The following is a 15,620-nucleotide window of genomic DNA, read 5'->3' as shown; positions in this document are numbered from 1 at the left end:
GCTTGGACATCCCGCTGTAGAGGACTGACTGTATTGTGCAATTTAGTCTATGACTCACGACTCTCTTTAATGAATTAATAAATTAATTAGTGAAAATGTGTTTCACATACATCATGAAATTGACTAATATTGGGTAATGCTTACTGCACTTTTTTTTTTCTTCTTTTACAGTCTTAAGTATTTAATGGTTGTTTTCTTTTCGGTCTGTGTTTTGTTTTTGTTTTTTTTGTCTACAACTATCATCCATTCCTCTTGATATAGCATTGCAGCGTTTTTTTTATTTTTTGGCAAAACGTAAATTTGCCACGTCTTTATTTTGAAAGTGGACTAAAATATGTTTCCGGCACCGGTCTCCTTGGTGCCCCCAAACCGTTTATGCGTAAAATGCGCAGGAGTTACGCATCAATTTGCGCATATAAACTCATGACCTACTTAGTTAAATCGGTCCCTTTAGTTCCGTAACGCGGCAGCTGATTCCTTATGTTTGACATGGTCATTTAGCACACATAACTCGCGCGAAGATGTTAAAACACTGGCGCAAGTAGTCATGCAAGCATTTCCAAAGCAGATCTGTTGTGTTCATAATACTGTATGCTTGCAGCCTCCATCCGCTAGGGGTGGTAGAGTGGAATGTAAGGGGGGAGAAGGAGTGGTGTTGGTGGACGAGAGGAAAATGGAGAGTAAAGAGAGGGACGAGAGAAAGCGGTTGTCCTTGTGTTTTCATTACGCACCAATAACAAGATCATGCTCAATGCGCCGTATTGTTGAGTGCTGATAAAACTTCTATGGTAGAGTATTGCTGCTGTGAGGCCTTCTTGGGAATCTAAATTGAGCTGGAAGAGCATTAGAGATAAGAAAAAAACGACAGCTGTGGAGCAGAGTAGTTGACATGCTGAAAAACAATTTGGATTTAATTGGCACTGAGACTGCCCATAAAACACAATAAACATAAACACTCACAGTCTTAATAAGTCCTTTCTAAATGATGTCAACAATTCTCTGGAAAAACGGGTGTTACAAAACAATGCCAGGCAGAGTTTTTGATTAAGAACTACACAAATAAATAAAGAAATAAGAATAATTGGGGATTAAAGAGACACTGAACTCAGTGAACAATTTTCAGCATTGAAAAATTTATATTTTGTCCAGAATTAATTTGATAACTTCTTTAATTTTCATGTACAATTAATACCTTTAAAAAGTATTTTTTTTTCTATTTGCTGTCGACTGATGATGACATCACCTGTGCTGAGGAAGTTGGTAACGGCCAATCACGGCTCACCTGTTTCCTGGGTTTGGTCAGTAAACTGAGCCATGATTGGTCGTTATTATCGACTTCCTCCGCACAGGTGATGTCATCATCAGTCGACAGCAAGGAGAAACATTACTTTTTAAAGATATTAACTGCATGAAAAATAATGAACACATTATCAACAAAATATTAACTTTTCACTGCTGAAAATGGCGCACTGAGTCAAGTATCCTTTTAAGCTCCACCAACATGCGCTACATAAAACGATATATTTTTTTCACACAAATACTATTTTGTAAAATTAGACAGATTGAGGGTCCCGCATCCATTTTCTTTTCCGCCAAGCTTCAATAGGGCTGGGTAGGATTGAGGGTTTTGACTATTTTTGTAGTAATCAACAAATACAAAGTAACTATTTTTTCCCCTCAAAAAGTGAACGAAGGTTTGACTTTACTTAATTTTGGTCATCCACATAAGTATATATATATGTATATATATATATATATATATATTTATTTATTTTTTTTAAAGTAATCAAATCACAAATTACCGGTAGGTTGATCTAACTTTACAAGTTTATTTTTTATGTTTGTCTAATTTAACATATACCTAAAAATATATATTAAAACAACTTTTTTTTTTTTTTATTAACCGAACAAAATGTAACTGTATAAAACCGTGTGAGATAATAACATGAAGTAAATCTAAAGTTGGTCAACAACTCAGCATATCCACATGTGGCATATGGAAGAAAAATGAAAACGCTCATAGTGTAGATGCTTATCTCTCAGCATCCACATTATGTCAAGTGTCGTCTTTTCAAACTCATTTTTTTTCCCCCTGGCTATCTCCCAACTTGTGAGCTTCATTTTGTTCACCTTTCGGCCCATTCTGAGATGGCTCATTGTCCGCCCATAACCTACGGAACTCTCTGACGAAGGGTTGGACCAGACGCGGCTCCTCGGTCACCAGCACGTTCTCGGCGTTGGACTGCACCGCCGCCAGCGTCCAGTTGAGGGAGCCGGTGATGAGGCGTCGGCCGTCCACCAGGGCGAACTTGTGATGCATGTGCACGTAGCGGCCCACGTGGCGCACGCAGATCCCTGTGGAGAGTGAGGAATGACAGGATTTCGATGCATTATGGATGAACTGGTCTGCTCTGGAAACAATCAGGTAGAACAAAGTTGGAAAAAGAAAGTGAAATGGTGATATTGATCCTACTACATACACAACTAATTTGACTGAGACTCCACTTCCAGGAGTACAAAGCTACCGTTTGAGGGCCATTTGAATAAACTGACACTTAATGTTTTATCATTTGGATGAGAATAAAAAATTTGTATTTGATCAGTGCTGGATCATGCAGCAATTAAGATTTGTCACTACACCATGGTTATGGCTAGACATGTGAGTACCAGTACTGACATGGAATTGTCTGATTGGCTGTTAACGCCGTAATTTCAGATAGTTCCTGACATCAACAAACATCATATAGCATAAAAGATTATTTATCACAGAAACATGTTGATGGATGATCTACTGGTAATACTGAGATGCTGCTTTTTATTCCCTATTATGACTGAGTATTGCCTCTTGAGGAATAAAACGGTATTACCGGTCAGGTTGGCACAATCTTGTTCAGTAAGGGATTAACGCACGTCGTATAGTGCTCAACATCTCCATGAAAATGTAAAACAGAACCTCTGGCCTTACAAAAAGAGAAATATCACCACAAGAGTGCATTGCGGGAAAAGCAATCAGATAAAATGTTGGCGTCTCCAGCGAGTCTGGCCGTGTTGCGAGACGGCGTATGTGGCTGGCTCAACTCGTCTGGCCTAAGAAAGGCTGAAATACAAACTATTTATCACGCTGGATGAAAGCCAACGCCGATTCAGTGAAAGGCGGCCGTGCGCGTGCGAGGGATTTATGCGAGTGTCATTGCGATTATACTGCACTCACTGCACGGTATATTGGCAAGTGAGCGTGATTTTCACGGGGTTGGTGAATGTTTCTGGAGTACTTTTGTTGATTTCCACTGTTCCTCCGTTGCCCCAAATGTTGAATCACTTTTCTGTGTGATTCATCAAAAATTTAAGAGAACATTGGAAACTGCAGCAGGCTCTTGTCTCAACAAGCTGCTACTTGACCCTGAAGAGGCCTTTTAATAACATGCACTCTCACTTGCACCTCTTGGCCAAACCTTCACAAAAACTGCAGTAAAAATATTATATATTCATATTTTCTCCTACTTAAAACAAATCCATTGATTAAAAGTACTTCAGCCTGAATTTGAGTGCCATGGCCCACTTGTGTTCCGCGAGAGCGTAAGGATGTGCAGTAGGATATTCTCCAATTTAACTTCATTTGCGAGAAGAAATATTAAATATTTGCTCATCTGCCAGCAATATAGTGATAGGCAGACCAATGAAAAGTAGAGCTGTCAAAAAAATTAATTGATTTAGTCGACAAGTAATTGATTATCAAGTTAATTGACAACTATTTTAGTGATTGAGTAATCGTTTGCAGCCATTTTTTCTATTTAAAGTTGTCCAAATCCTCTGATTTCAGCATATCAACAGTAGTTGTTGACTGATTTCTGTAGTCCTTCATGAAAGAAAACTTTGGTGTTTAATTAAAATAAGACATTTGCAAATATCTGTTTTTACTTTGGAAAACAATGACTGAACCGGTTACATAGGACAACATCAAGCCCCACCCACATTTTTTAATCACTATACGAATAAGAAGTACAAAATAAACACCAATCACTGGTTATTATACAGTAATGAGGGGGGAAAAATGCTTTTGTGAAATGAATCCGATTAGTCGATTAATCGATTGAATCATCGATAGATTAATTAATCCTAAAAATATTCGATAGTGACACACTAATGAAATGCTCTTCCATTATCCATAGACAGACTTCTCGTGAGTTTTCAAATGAAGCATTTTCACATCAAGGAAAATCCCTTTTAACATTTTACAATTTCCACAATATAATTTGTCTTTTTTTTTTTTTAAATATTTTGACTTTGGTTTGTCAATGAAAAATGAGAAGAATGAAGGATACACTGGTTCTGAAAGGTTACCAGAGGAGCAGAAATGGATTGATGTGCTCATGTGACTGATTCAGCCACTTAAGCACGAAAGCACCATGCGGGACAAAGACAAGACACAACGGCTGGATTGAAGTGCTCAACATCCTCACAAACGCACACACACACTCGCAAACACTTGGCCTAATGAAATCTGCCGTCCGCGTTGCCAATTTCTTACTTACTTAAACCTTACTTAACAATACACAGCAGCGGCAATTTAGCAAATGCGGAAGGCTGAAAGAGAAAGGGAGATAGCGAGAGGGAGACAGGGCACACAAAGCCTTTCACAGTGTGAGAGTCCATTAGGTCAGACAGCTGCTGTCATCCCTCTATTCACCACTGAACAACTACCAGGGAGAGACTTCTTGGCATTGATGCTGCTCGTCCAAGAACAGAATGAGCGAGCGCCTTCCATTGAGAAGGACCTGAGTCATTTCCGCAAAACTCTGCCAGTAGCTCCACAAAATCGCCCCGAGAGCTCGTCATTTAATTTCATTTATTTAAAGGGGAAGTTAGTCCAAAAATGTTCTTTACAATATGTTCTGTAATGCACCAACACTACTCTAAACACGGTATTCTGATTAATTATTGTGTCTGTGGAATTTGAACTAAGCATCAAAATCCAGCGGTTTTTATCAATATTAGAAGTCGGCCATTTTATTACTTGTGACAATGACATCACGGTTGCTCAAGGTTCAGGTTATGACCAATCAGTCAAGGGCTCAACTGTTTTCTGAGTTTGTTCATGTGACATTCACAAGCTGAGCTATGATTGGTCGTTACCTGATCAATGAGCAACTGTGATGTCTTTATTTGTTAACTCATTCACTCCCAGTACGTTTTTGCTGTTTTACTGGATTTGGACTGATTTTGCAAGGCCCACAGAATATTGTGTCCTATTGCTATAAAAATGTGGAACCTACCAAAACAAAGATTAGAGTCTCTTCTTACATCAGGATAAAAAAAAGAAAAAAAAGAAAAAGAAAAAAAAAAAGAGTATATTTCTATGTTTCCATTTTGCAGCAATTAGCATCAGAATATAGCAAAGTTTCATCATTATTCACAAATCTGTTTAAAACAGTGTGAACATTTCTTGACAATATGTTATATGTAACCTAGTCTAAACATGATATTCTGATTAATATTACGTACATTTGTGGAATATGAATTATGCAGCAAAATCCAACTGTTTTTATCCATCTCAGGGGGCGGCCATTTTGCCACTTGCTGTCGACTTAAGATGACATCACAGTTGCTCAGGGCTCAGGCATGGACCAATCATCGCTCACCTAGCTCACCTGTTTTCTGAAGCTGAGCTGTGATTGGTTGTTACATGAGACCTAAACAACTGTTATGTCATTTTCACAAATGGATGTCTTCTAATATTGATAAAAACCGCTGGATTTTGCTGCTTAACCCAAATTCCACGAAGGCAATATTGACCAGAATACCGCATTTCGACTAGTGGGGCTGCATATAACATATTGTCAAGAAGTATTTATTTTTTATTTTTTGGGGGGGTCGACTTCCTCTTTAATGGCTATATTTTGAGTTATTTTTGAGGGAATAATAAATTGACACTGCTATATAAACTTACAGTGACTACTTTGCATTTTGTCAAAGTGTCATTTCTTCACTGTTGTCCCATGAAAATCTAGAATTAAATATTTACAAAAATGTGAGGGGTGTACTCACTTTCATATGTTAGCCTTATTTTATATTGAAAATGCATGAAACCTCGGGGGCTTCTTTTGTCTTTGTGACACTGTCAATGTGACATGACACAGCAGTTACGATTTTGGTTCACTTGCACGAAAACCGTTTCGTCTAACAGGCAGTACTGAACAAAGTTGGAAAAAGGATATTGATCTCATCATCATTTAATTTGTTTGTCGGGTCCCAGCACACGGTGACATAGCAAGTTTCTTTCCTCATTTTTATGCCAATATTTATTTAATGATTTTTGACAGAAATGTGTCAATATATCGTATTACAGTACATACTTTCTCATACTGTCATTGTAATCTTTCAGGCACTTTGTAGAAGTCTTGGATGGGATGAAATGCTCGATGGTTCATTCAACAGAATTTGAAAGGGGGTCTCATAACTTTAGGTCATTTTTTGTTGGAAAAATAAATATTTCTCCAGAGATTTAGTCAACGTGATGTAATAACTAAATCATCTTTAAAATTCACTTACCTGCCCTGCGGAGGGCTCCAACCTGAGAGCCAGTTATGATAGAGTAGTCTTTGTCCACCAGGACTCTGATTGTTATCTTCTTTCTGTGCAAGTACAGAACAGCCCTGCTTAGGTCCATGTTGCAAAAAGAAAACAAACACAAGTCCAGAGAGGAGGAAGCTGACAGGACGAAGCGGAGAAGACGGGCGAAAGACGTCTCTTCACCATGAGGCAATGGGCAGCAATGCGAGCTGAAAGCACACAAAAATAGCAACCGTTGTTATTTTATCTATATCAGCTTCAGTTTTTAATTTATCGAGATCATCCTCAATTTGACGCTATTGTATTTAAACGAGCTTTAGTTTGATTTTATCAACAAGGTCTTCATTTTCTAGTTAGTTTATCCACATGAACTTCATTTCCTGGTTGGTTTATTAACATGATGTTCAGTTCCGAGTTACTTTATCTACACAATCCCTCAATTAGTCTTTATCATGGTCTGACTTTTATGGTTGTCTGATTGGCCAGGATTCACAACAGTTGTTCATAGTCTACTTATAAATGTTTTTTGTGTTAATTTGTTCATTTGCATGATAGCAGGACCAAATATGGTTGCAGGTTTCCCACCCCTGCTGTAGCTAAGACAACAACAACAAAAAAGATGTGACATTGCAATGCTAAGAATGCAGCAACCAAGGTTACATCCATGTAAGCTGCTGTCACGCAGAGAAGGACAAACAATTGCAAGACTCAGTTGACGGCAGATTTCTTTCAAACACTTGCCGATTGTCACTTCTATTCCTCAAGGACGTCGCGCCGGCTGAAAAGACGTACTTGTGCTGTAAAACGCGTTCATTGAAACACAAAAGGCGTGCTGAACACAAAGCTCGCTCTCGCACTGTTTTGCCGTGAATCACAGCAGGTTCATTATGCTCTACACAAAGAGTCACCCACTTGGGGGAAGCAGGAGAGAAGATGTGCTCCATGCAGGCCACCTCTGAGGGGAAGAAGAGGACCTCGTTCAGTGTTGTCGGCGTCTTGAGGCGACGCAGGAGCCGCCATAGCAGCTCCACACTAACGGAGAAGGCCACCACTCCAAGGCCCACCATCTTCACTTTCCACATCACTGACGACATTGCTGCTGTAACAACACAATGGTTGCTCACATTACTGTACTTTTCAAAATGGCCTTCACGTGGATAGACATCATACTCCAAATAACCAGCAATTGTTGTCCAATTGACAAGATGGATCATGAAATGATTTTTTTTTTTTTTAACCTCCTTTAGTTTAGTTTAATTTTTTAAACCTCTATGAATGACCTGGCCAAGCTGCCAATTTTTAAAACAAATGTGACCATTAAGCATAAAAGTGTGCAAGCCACCCTTGGCTTATTGATAAAAGGTGTTGCTGTATGCAGTGCAGAACATTGAAAAGCAAAATCGACAAAACAAAACAACATATGATATCACAACGTAATTGATTTTTTTCCACTCAGGGAGCAACATAATTGTGTGGAAAATTACGACCAAAACTAAATATTCTTTTTGGAAAATATTTGTTTCAATATACATTTGCGCAAAGGCCTCCCTTAGATACTCGCTGCACATCTCTGTACATTGCTCATACGATGAAATATTATTCTATTGTGTACCATTGCCTTATGTTACCAAATGCAAAATTTTTATTTTACGAGTTTGTTAAGAGTTGAAAAAGTTTATAAAAACTTGAACTGAAACTATGAAACGAAACATGAAACTATGAGCACGTGGTGTCATCATCCAAATGTTTGATATTAAGTCACGTTTGAAAAAGCCAGCACATAAGACAACTTTTGGACTTTTTCAAAGTGAATTGAATGGACATTGAGGGCGAGCTAACGTGTTTTAGCTAGGTGAAGTGTCAATTTCGGCTCACCTTGCACGTGACTTGAGCGACAGTAATATAAAAGTATTATTTATTCTTGAATAGTACGTAAATTCAGTCAATAACGTGTCCGCGTTCACTACGTATGTAGTTTAACCTGAGCAACGGTGTAGTTTGGAAATTGGCCTTGACAGACCTGTAGCTTCTGACGTCATCCCGTACTGCGTCATTGCTACCGACGTGACGGATGTGTGTACAAGCCAATGAATGGCCGTGGACTGACTTGACGTCGTCCAATCATTTAACCGCAAATGCTGTCAAAGCCGGTTCTTGCGGAAGTGGATTTCCTCTGTAATGCAACGTGTGTTTCTCCGAGGAAAGGTAAACAAGAGCTAACTATAAGCTCCTTGGCCTGTTTTAAATCTTCGTTCTGTTCACGCTTGTTTCTCTTTGATTCCTAATCGGCGATAAGATCACTATCGTTACTTGTGTGTGTGCCATTTAGTAGACGTAATTGTTCTCTGGGGAATCAACAACAAACATGCCGGTGTTAGCTTGTTTACTTACCAGAAAGTTTGGGGCATCTGTAGTGTAATCGCAAACAGTTTTGTCCTAGTCGCTCATTTCTATGATTGATCTCGTGTGTTAAAACAGATACACAATATTTTTGAACGATGGGTCGCCGCAAGTCCAAACGAAAACCCCCTCCCAAGAAGAAGATGACCGGGGATCTGGAAACTCAGTTCACCTGCCCCTTCTGCAACCACGAGAAGTCATGTGACGTCAAAATGTCAGTGTCCGCTGCTTATTAATGTGATGTTCCTTTCATGTACTTGCTACTAACATCTCATTTTTCCCCCACGACAGGGAGAGAACCAGAAATACTGGAATAATATCGTGTACAGTGTGTTTAGAGGAATTCCAGACGCCTATTACTTGTATCCTTTTCCATTGCCTCTTGCCTTCCTGTGTGCAATACAGATGAATTGAATCATTATCTAGTTTTTAATTTTCCCGTATTTAAGAGCAGCTTCCATTTAAAAAAAATTGCAGTGTTTTAGCATGGCTTACAAAAATATTAATGTAGCTTAGGAATAAAACTTCTGCCTTGTTTTTAACAAAGTTGCGAGTCACCATAAAGTGCTGACAACTTGTCACACTGCATTTTTTGCGAAACAAAAGCTACGTTGTAACTTCTGTAAAATGTTCGTATTGCACTGTGTTCCATAAGGATCCGCACGCACATACTGTCCTATTATGTTTCTTCACGACAAGCTTGGGACACTTCCATTAGCTTTACCACAGCGTCCATTTACTGGAAGCTTTCAGCGTAATCTTCTGGCCCTGGTGTTTAACCGCTGATTTATTGGCACATCATAACTCGCTGTGCTTTTTGGTCTTTGTGCCGCTCCTAATTGAGCATTTGGTGCCTCCCTCCTACGTGCTCAGACAGCCGATGTAGCGTCAGAGGTTATTGACGCTATGGCGTGGTCCGCGTCAAGGGGATGTCAAGTGTAGCTGACACAATGTTGGAAAAAGAATAGAATAGAATAGAATAGAATTCAACTTTATTGTCATTGCACTGTCACAAGTTCAGAACAACGAAATGCCGTTTGCATCCATCCAGAAGTCCTTTAGCAAGAGTAAATTATATATTTTAAAAATAAGATCGATTTAGTATGTACACATTATGGCAGGATATGAATATGTATATAATATTGATAAACAGCTAAATAATTGTATATGACTGTCTCTACAGTATTTACAGATATTTATTTACAGTAGTGCAATTATGATCAGGAGACAGTGTTCAGGAGTCTAACAACAGTAGGGAAGTAGCTATTCTGATATCTCGTGGTCTTAGTCCGGAGGCTCCTGTAACGCCTTCCAGAGGGCATGAGGGTAAAGTGTCCATGTGCTGGATGACTGGAGTCTTTCGTGATTTTCTTCGCCCTCTTCAGGCACCGCCTCATATAGATGTCCTCAACAGAGGTGAGTGGTGCACCGGCGATGCGCTGGGCGGCTTTCACCACCCTCTGCAAAGCCTTCCGGTCCATAGCTGAGCAGTTTCCATACCAAACTGTGATGCAATTGGTCAAAATACTCTCAATAGTGCAGCGGTAGAAGTTCACCAGAAGATGTGAGGACAGATGGTTCTTTCTCAGAGCCCTGAGGAAGAAGAGCCGTTGGTGAGCCTTTTTAACCAGCTTGGAGCAGCTAGTTGTCCATGTGAGATCCTCAGAGATGTGGATTCCCAGGAACTTGAAGTTGTTCACACGCTCCACCACCATCCCTTTAATGTGGATGGGTGTATGTGGGGCTGCATTCCTCCTGAAGTCCACAATTAGCTCCTTGGTCTTCTCAGTGTTGAGCAGCAAGTCGTTGGAGTCGCACCACTCAGCCAGATGATCCACCTCCTCCCTGTAGGCAGCCTCATCGTTGTCTTTGATGAGGCCAATCACCGTGGTGTCATCTGCAAACTTAATAATGGTATTGGAACCACTGAAAGGTCTGCAGTCGTGGGTGTAAAGAGAATAAAGGAAGGGACTCAACACACAGCCTTGTGGCACGCCGGTATTTATAGTGATGGTAGATGAACAATAATTATCTAGTCGGACATGTTGAGGCCGGCTAGTCAGGAAATCCAGTAACCAGTTGCACATGAGGGGACTGATGCCTAGATCCATAAGTTTTGCAATGAGTTTTGAGGGGCTGACTGTATTGAATGCAGAACTGAAGTCTATGAACAGCATTCTAGCGTAGGTGTTTCTATTATCCAAATGTGAGAGAACAGAGTGCAGCGCTATGGAGACGGCATCCTCTGTGCTCCTGTTCTGCCGATAGGCAAATTGGTGGGGATCCAAGGTGGGGGGAAGACAAGATCTGAGATGTGCCAAGACCAGCCGCTCAAAGCACTTTGCAATGATCGGGGTGAGGGCTACCGGACGGTAGTCACTGAGGCTTGATGGGATGGAGTTTTTGGGTATTGGTACGATGGAGGTGGATTTAAAGCAGGTTGGTACCACAGCATGAGCCAAGGACAGGTTGAATATGTCTGTAAGTACACCTGCCAGCTCACCAGAACACGCTCTAAGAACTCGTCCAGGAATGCCGTCAGGACCCGCAGCCTTGTATACTGTAATCTTGCTCAACATCAAAAAGGCATTCGTGTGTGAAATTCTTGTTCAGAATGTCAACCGAAGACTTGAAGTCACAAGTTATTAATAATAAGTGTTTCTGTGACAGCAGAGAGACATTTTTATTGAGGTTGACAAGTTGTGTATGTTGGAAAAAAGCCACAGTGGTGATAAGCTGATGTCAGTGCTTTTTTTTTTTTTTTTTTTTTTTTTTTTTTTTTTTAAAGCATTATATATATCACTAAAATAGTATTCATTCATACAGCTTTAATTTATAAAATGCTCCTTTTATTGCCCATAATTTAAAACTTTTATTATGGTAAAATTGCAACGTTTCGTCTTGCAATATTGTGACTTCCTTCTCGTAATATTGCCATTTTATTTTCATAATGTTACTAAATAAATATATATTTTAAATTTCATCCTAAAAAAAATATTAAAAATCTCATAAAATTAAAACATTTTTCTTAATTAAAATGATTGTTGATTTTGTGTCTGAAATTGTGCTTCAAGGTAAACTCGACATTTTTTTTATGCAAATTAATATAAAATTCTTAAGATTGCAACAATTTGTGAAGTTATGACATAATTCTCATAAAATGGCATTTGTGACATTATTGCGACTTTCTCATAGCATCACGCAAAGTGATGTCGCCATTACAACTTACTGCTTGGAAAATTACCCCTTTTTTTGCCTCATATTGTAATTATTTTCATAATATTTTGAATTGCAAAAATCTGAACTTTTTTTCTTGTAATGTGCCATATTTATCCTCGTAAAGTAGTAACTTCTCTAAAAAAGGACGCCTTTATTTGTCTGAACTTTTTTCTTTCAAACTTGTATTATTACTTCTAGGATTTTATTTTTATTTAAATTTTGAGCACGCTTGTAAAATTGCAACTTATACATTCAACTTGGCTCTCATGAAGTTACCAACAAAATCCTCATGCGTTTATGACTTAATGCTCCCAAAAATGCTGCTTTATTTTAATCAAATGATGATTAAAAAAAAAAAAAGTATAGCATTTCTTCTTGTCAGCGACTATCATTATTATTATTATGACTATTCTTAAATATGCATTACATCTCAACCCCACTTCATTTTCTTGTACTTCTAACAAAATTGCCATAAGTCTGTATTATATTTGAATGTAATCCTCTGTTGTTTTTTCCAATAAAATAATACATCTTGGGAAAACTCTTTGTTAAGTAGGGGATCTTTATAACCATCTAATCATGATGTGATTATTGATTGCGCAGCTCTTTCAGCGCCAGTGTCACTTTTTTCCTCCTATTGATTTCCAGAGATGATTTCATTTGCAACGCAAATAATATCCTGCAACAAAGTCTTTCTCCTTAACCCTTTACTCTCCAGATCTGTCAGAGCCGGTTGACGTGTACAGTGATTGGATAGACGCTTGTGAATCGGCCAATCAATAGCCCCGGAGGAGGAGGAGCAATTTTTTTATTTTTTTTTATTTTTATTTTTTTAAAGCATAATCATAATTTTTTTTCTCCCTCTGCTTTTATTTGAATATGTTTTTTGCTTGACTTTAACAGTGGAAATGTATTTAAAAATGCCTGCAAGAATTCAATGCTGAGGTGTGGCTGTGTGTCAACGTGTGGATCTGGACAGAAACTACATTGGATGACCACTTCATTAGGAACACCTGCACAATTGGACATCCAATCGTAAATTCAATTTCACTATACGTGTGAAGAAATTGGAGTAGAGATTAGCATACCCGCTTGACAGTTGTGAGGATTGGCATTTGAATCTTACATTCTCCTTCGGCTTCGAACGACATCCTAAAAATATAATTCATTCTTTTTGCCACCAAAAAAAAAAAAGAATATTAACTGTATATTATTATGTCACAATATTATGCTAATATTTTGCTGCGATAATTGCTCCACTAACCAATGGTCAAGCATCATGTCCAGTAAATAATTATGAGCCACTGCTCTCGTAATAGTGACATCGTATCAGATCATCTCGCTGAGGAATCAGGTGTATGGTTTATGGATTGTTATGTTTTCTATGCAACTAAAACATGGTGTGTGGAAAAACTTCTCACTCTAGTTGCGAGGACCTGGATGATTGTCAAAATAGAAGCAATAAGAATAAATGTATCAAACAGATGTTGGTTGTTTTCTCTCTTTTTATTACAGGCATATTTACAAAGTATTAAAAAAAATGTTTGTGTTTTTAAAATGAGAAAAAAAAAGTTTTTTCTTAGCCTGTTATAAATATTGCAAGACAATAATACAGGACGTTCGATAGAAATAGTAATATTGAAGTAGAAAAATTTTGTTAAAAACAGTTCCCAGGTGTCTTAACATAACTTATATACACAATAAATAAAGAATTGCAGCACATTTCTTCACTTTTCAAATCACTTGGGTTGCAGGGGTGGTCCTGTCTTATCCCATTGCCAAGTACTGCTGGTGTTACCGTGACGACGGGTGAAGCTATAACATGATGAAACGAGTAGCCATTCAATGTTGCCAACTTACCAACTTTGCTCTATTTAGAGACTTTTCTGTACCCACCAATGACTCGCACTATCTCTAGTGGCTTTTTGCGGTGATATTGAAGACTGTACTTGTTACCGGAAGCCAACAAGCTGTGCTAACGCTTCAGTTCTGCTTACCATTTGACTTTGACGTGTTGAGTAATTCCGTGGAGGCTCGCTGTTCCTTGACAATGGTGCCAAATCATAGGCGGGGAAACTGTGGGTAGTGGCGGTTGTCATGTAAATTAGTTGAAATGTGATGTCACAATGTGTCCAGCAAAAACAACTTGCTTGTACACGTTTCCAGAAAAAGGTGGATAAATTGGTTAATTAATTTCACAATTTATTTGTATACAAACATTAAAAAGGTGAAAATATAAAAACAAAATACTCGTAAAAGTAGTATGTTCAGTTTGGCTCATGCGGGTCTGATTTAAGAATAATAAGATTGATATAAAAATGGGTTTCATTAAAGCTGGTTGTAGTTTTTGTTTTTTTAAAGTACACACATCGTTTTTAGGTCCAGAACGGCAATTTGAAGGGTCCCTTGAAAGGGTTAGCACTACAACATAGATGCTATTTAGTGTTAGCATTAAGCTAGCAGAATGAAAGGCTAATGTTAGTTACTACAAAATAATACACATGGTGTAGGCTATTTGTCTTTGTTTTGTGATTAGTTTGAAAGTACACTTCAACTGGGAGTGGCAGTAAACAGCTTTTAAGAAGCCTCTTAATAGAAAAATTGTTCACAATTAGTCAAAATTAGTTGAATTCATTGTTACCATATAGTGTTTGGATGTCAAGTCTGCACTTGCAAGTCAAAGCAAAAATAATCTCAAGGCACTAATGTATAATTTAATTGAAAAAAAAAAGATTATTTATTCATTCATTTTTTCTTGAAAAAAATAATATATATAATTTTACGCAGACTACAAATGACCTAGTGCCTCTCTCCAAATTAAGTCAAATGTGACGCTTGGCTTCCATTTTGACTCAACTTAATACCATAATTCCAATAGAACAAATGGAAACCTATACACATTGAAATAGTACAAGAAATAGCTGGAATGATTTGTTTTTGTTAGATTTTTCCAGTTCAAACTACTGATTTAAAATGAACAAAAACCCAGGTTATTGACAAACAGACTGAGCCCGGAACATATTGTAATCAACGGGGCTACAAATCTAAAATGTTCCTGGTCATTCCAAATACAAAAGCATTTCTACTCCATCACGTTTTCCATTCATGACCGCAGTACACAGACGGCAACAGAAGTAGCCTGTGACAATAAATGAGATGTGGAGTGGTCGCCCGTGTGTGTGTTTGTGTGTGTGTTGTGTTTGATGACAGAGCCCAGCTGGAGCGCTATTGACGACACTTTATGAAACATGTTGGAGGACGATTACAATGGAGAATGATTATCACTTAGCCTCTCCTCCCCTCCGAGTGTGCGCACGCGCGCATGTACGTGTGCCCGCCCCCCCTATTGCTCTTTATCCTCTCTCATTCAGCACGTGGGGTCAGGGGTCACCCCGTGTACGTTGTCAAGTCTGCCAATCACCCACACAGTG

At 38.5% G+C, this 15,620-nt stretch overlaps 2 protein-coding genes across 7 annotated transcripts; one reads left to right on the top strand and one right to left on the bottom strand.

The window, feature by feature from the left end:
- Nucleotides 1-1,227: 1,227 nt before the first annotated feature.
- pld6 (phospholipase D family, member 6) lies at nucleotides 1,228-9,163 on the bottom strand. Of its 6 annotated transcripts, XM_077524981.1 has the most exons (5): nucleotides 8,591-8,610; nucleotides 7,483-7,666; nucleotides 6,714-6,779; nucleotides 6,550-6,632; nucleotides 1,228-2,355 (listed from the first exon to the last, which is right to left on the bottom strand). In XM_077524981.1, exons 1-5 carry the CDS (start codon nucleotides 8,607-8,609, stop codon nucleotides 2,078-2,080), a joined length of 630 nt encoding a protein of 209 aa, XP_077381107.1. In that variant the 5' UTR covers nucleotide 8,610; the 3' UTR covers nucleotides 1,228-2,077. The 6 variants fall into 6 exon arrangements, with proteins under 6 accessions (XP_077381107.1, XP_077381101.1, XP_077381103.1 ...); XM_077524975.1 differs by having other exon boundaries at nucleotides 1,231-2,355; nucleotides 6,550-6,779; XM_077524977.1 differs by lacking the exon at nucleotides 8,591-8,610 and adding an exon at nucleotides 8,962-9,163 and having other exon boundaries at nucleotides 1,232-2,355; nucleotides 6,550-6,779; nucleotides 7,483-7,669.
- LOC144021012 (transcription elongation factor 1 homolog) lies at nucleotides 8,656-13,674 on the top strand. The gene is made up of 4 exons (XM_077524982.1): nucleotides 8,656-8,775; nucleotides 9,049-9,184; nucleotides 9,262-9,332; nucleotides 12,908-13,674. The coding sequence occupies exons 2-4, from the start codon at nucleotides 9,069-9,071 to the stop codon at nucleotides 12,970-12,972; spliced, it is 252 nt and encodes an 83-aa protein (XP_077381108.1). The 5' UTR covers nucleotides 8,656-8,775; nucleotides 9,049-9,068; the 3' UTR covers nucleotides 12,973-13,674.
- The last annotated feature ends 1,946 nt before the right edge of the window (nucleotides 13,675-15,620 follow it).

Source organism: Festucalex cinctus, chromosome 6 (genome assembly GCF_051991245.1).
Source record: "Festucalex cinctus isolate MCC-2025b chromosome 6, RoL_Fcin_1.0, whole genome shotgun sequence".
Taxonomy (NCBI): domain Eukaryota; kingdom Metazoa; phylum Chordata; class Actinopteri; order Syngnathiformes; family Syngnathidae; genus Festucalex; species Festucalex cinctus.
This window is presented reverse-complemented; position numbering and strand designations above follow the sequence as displayed.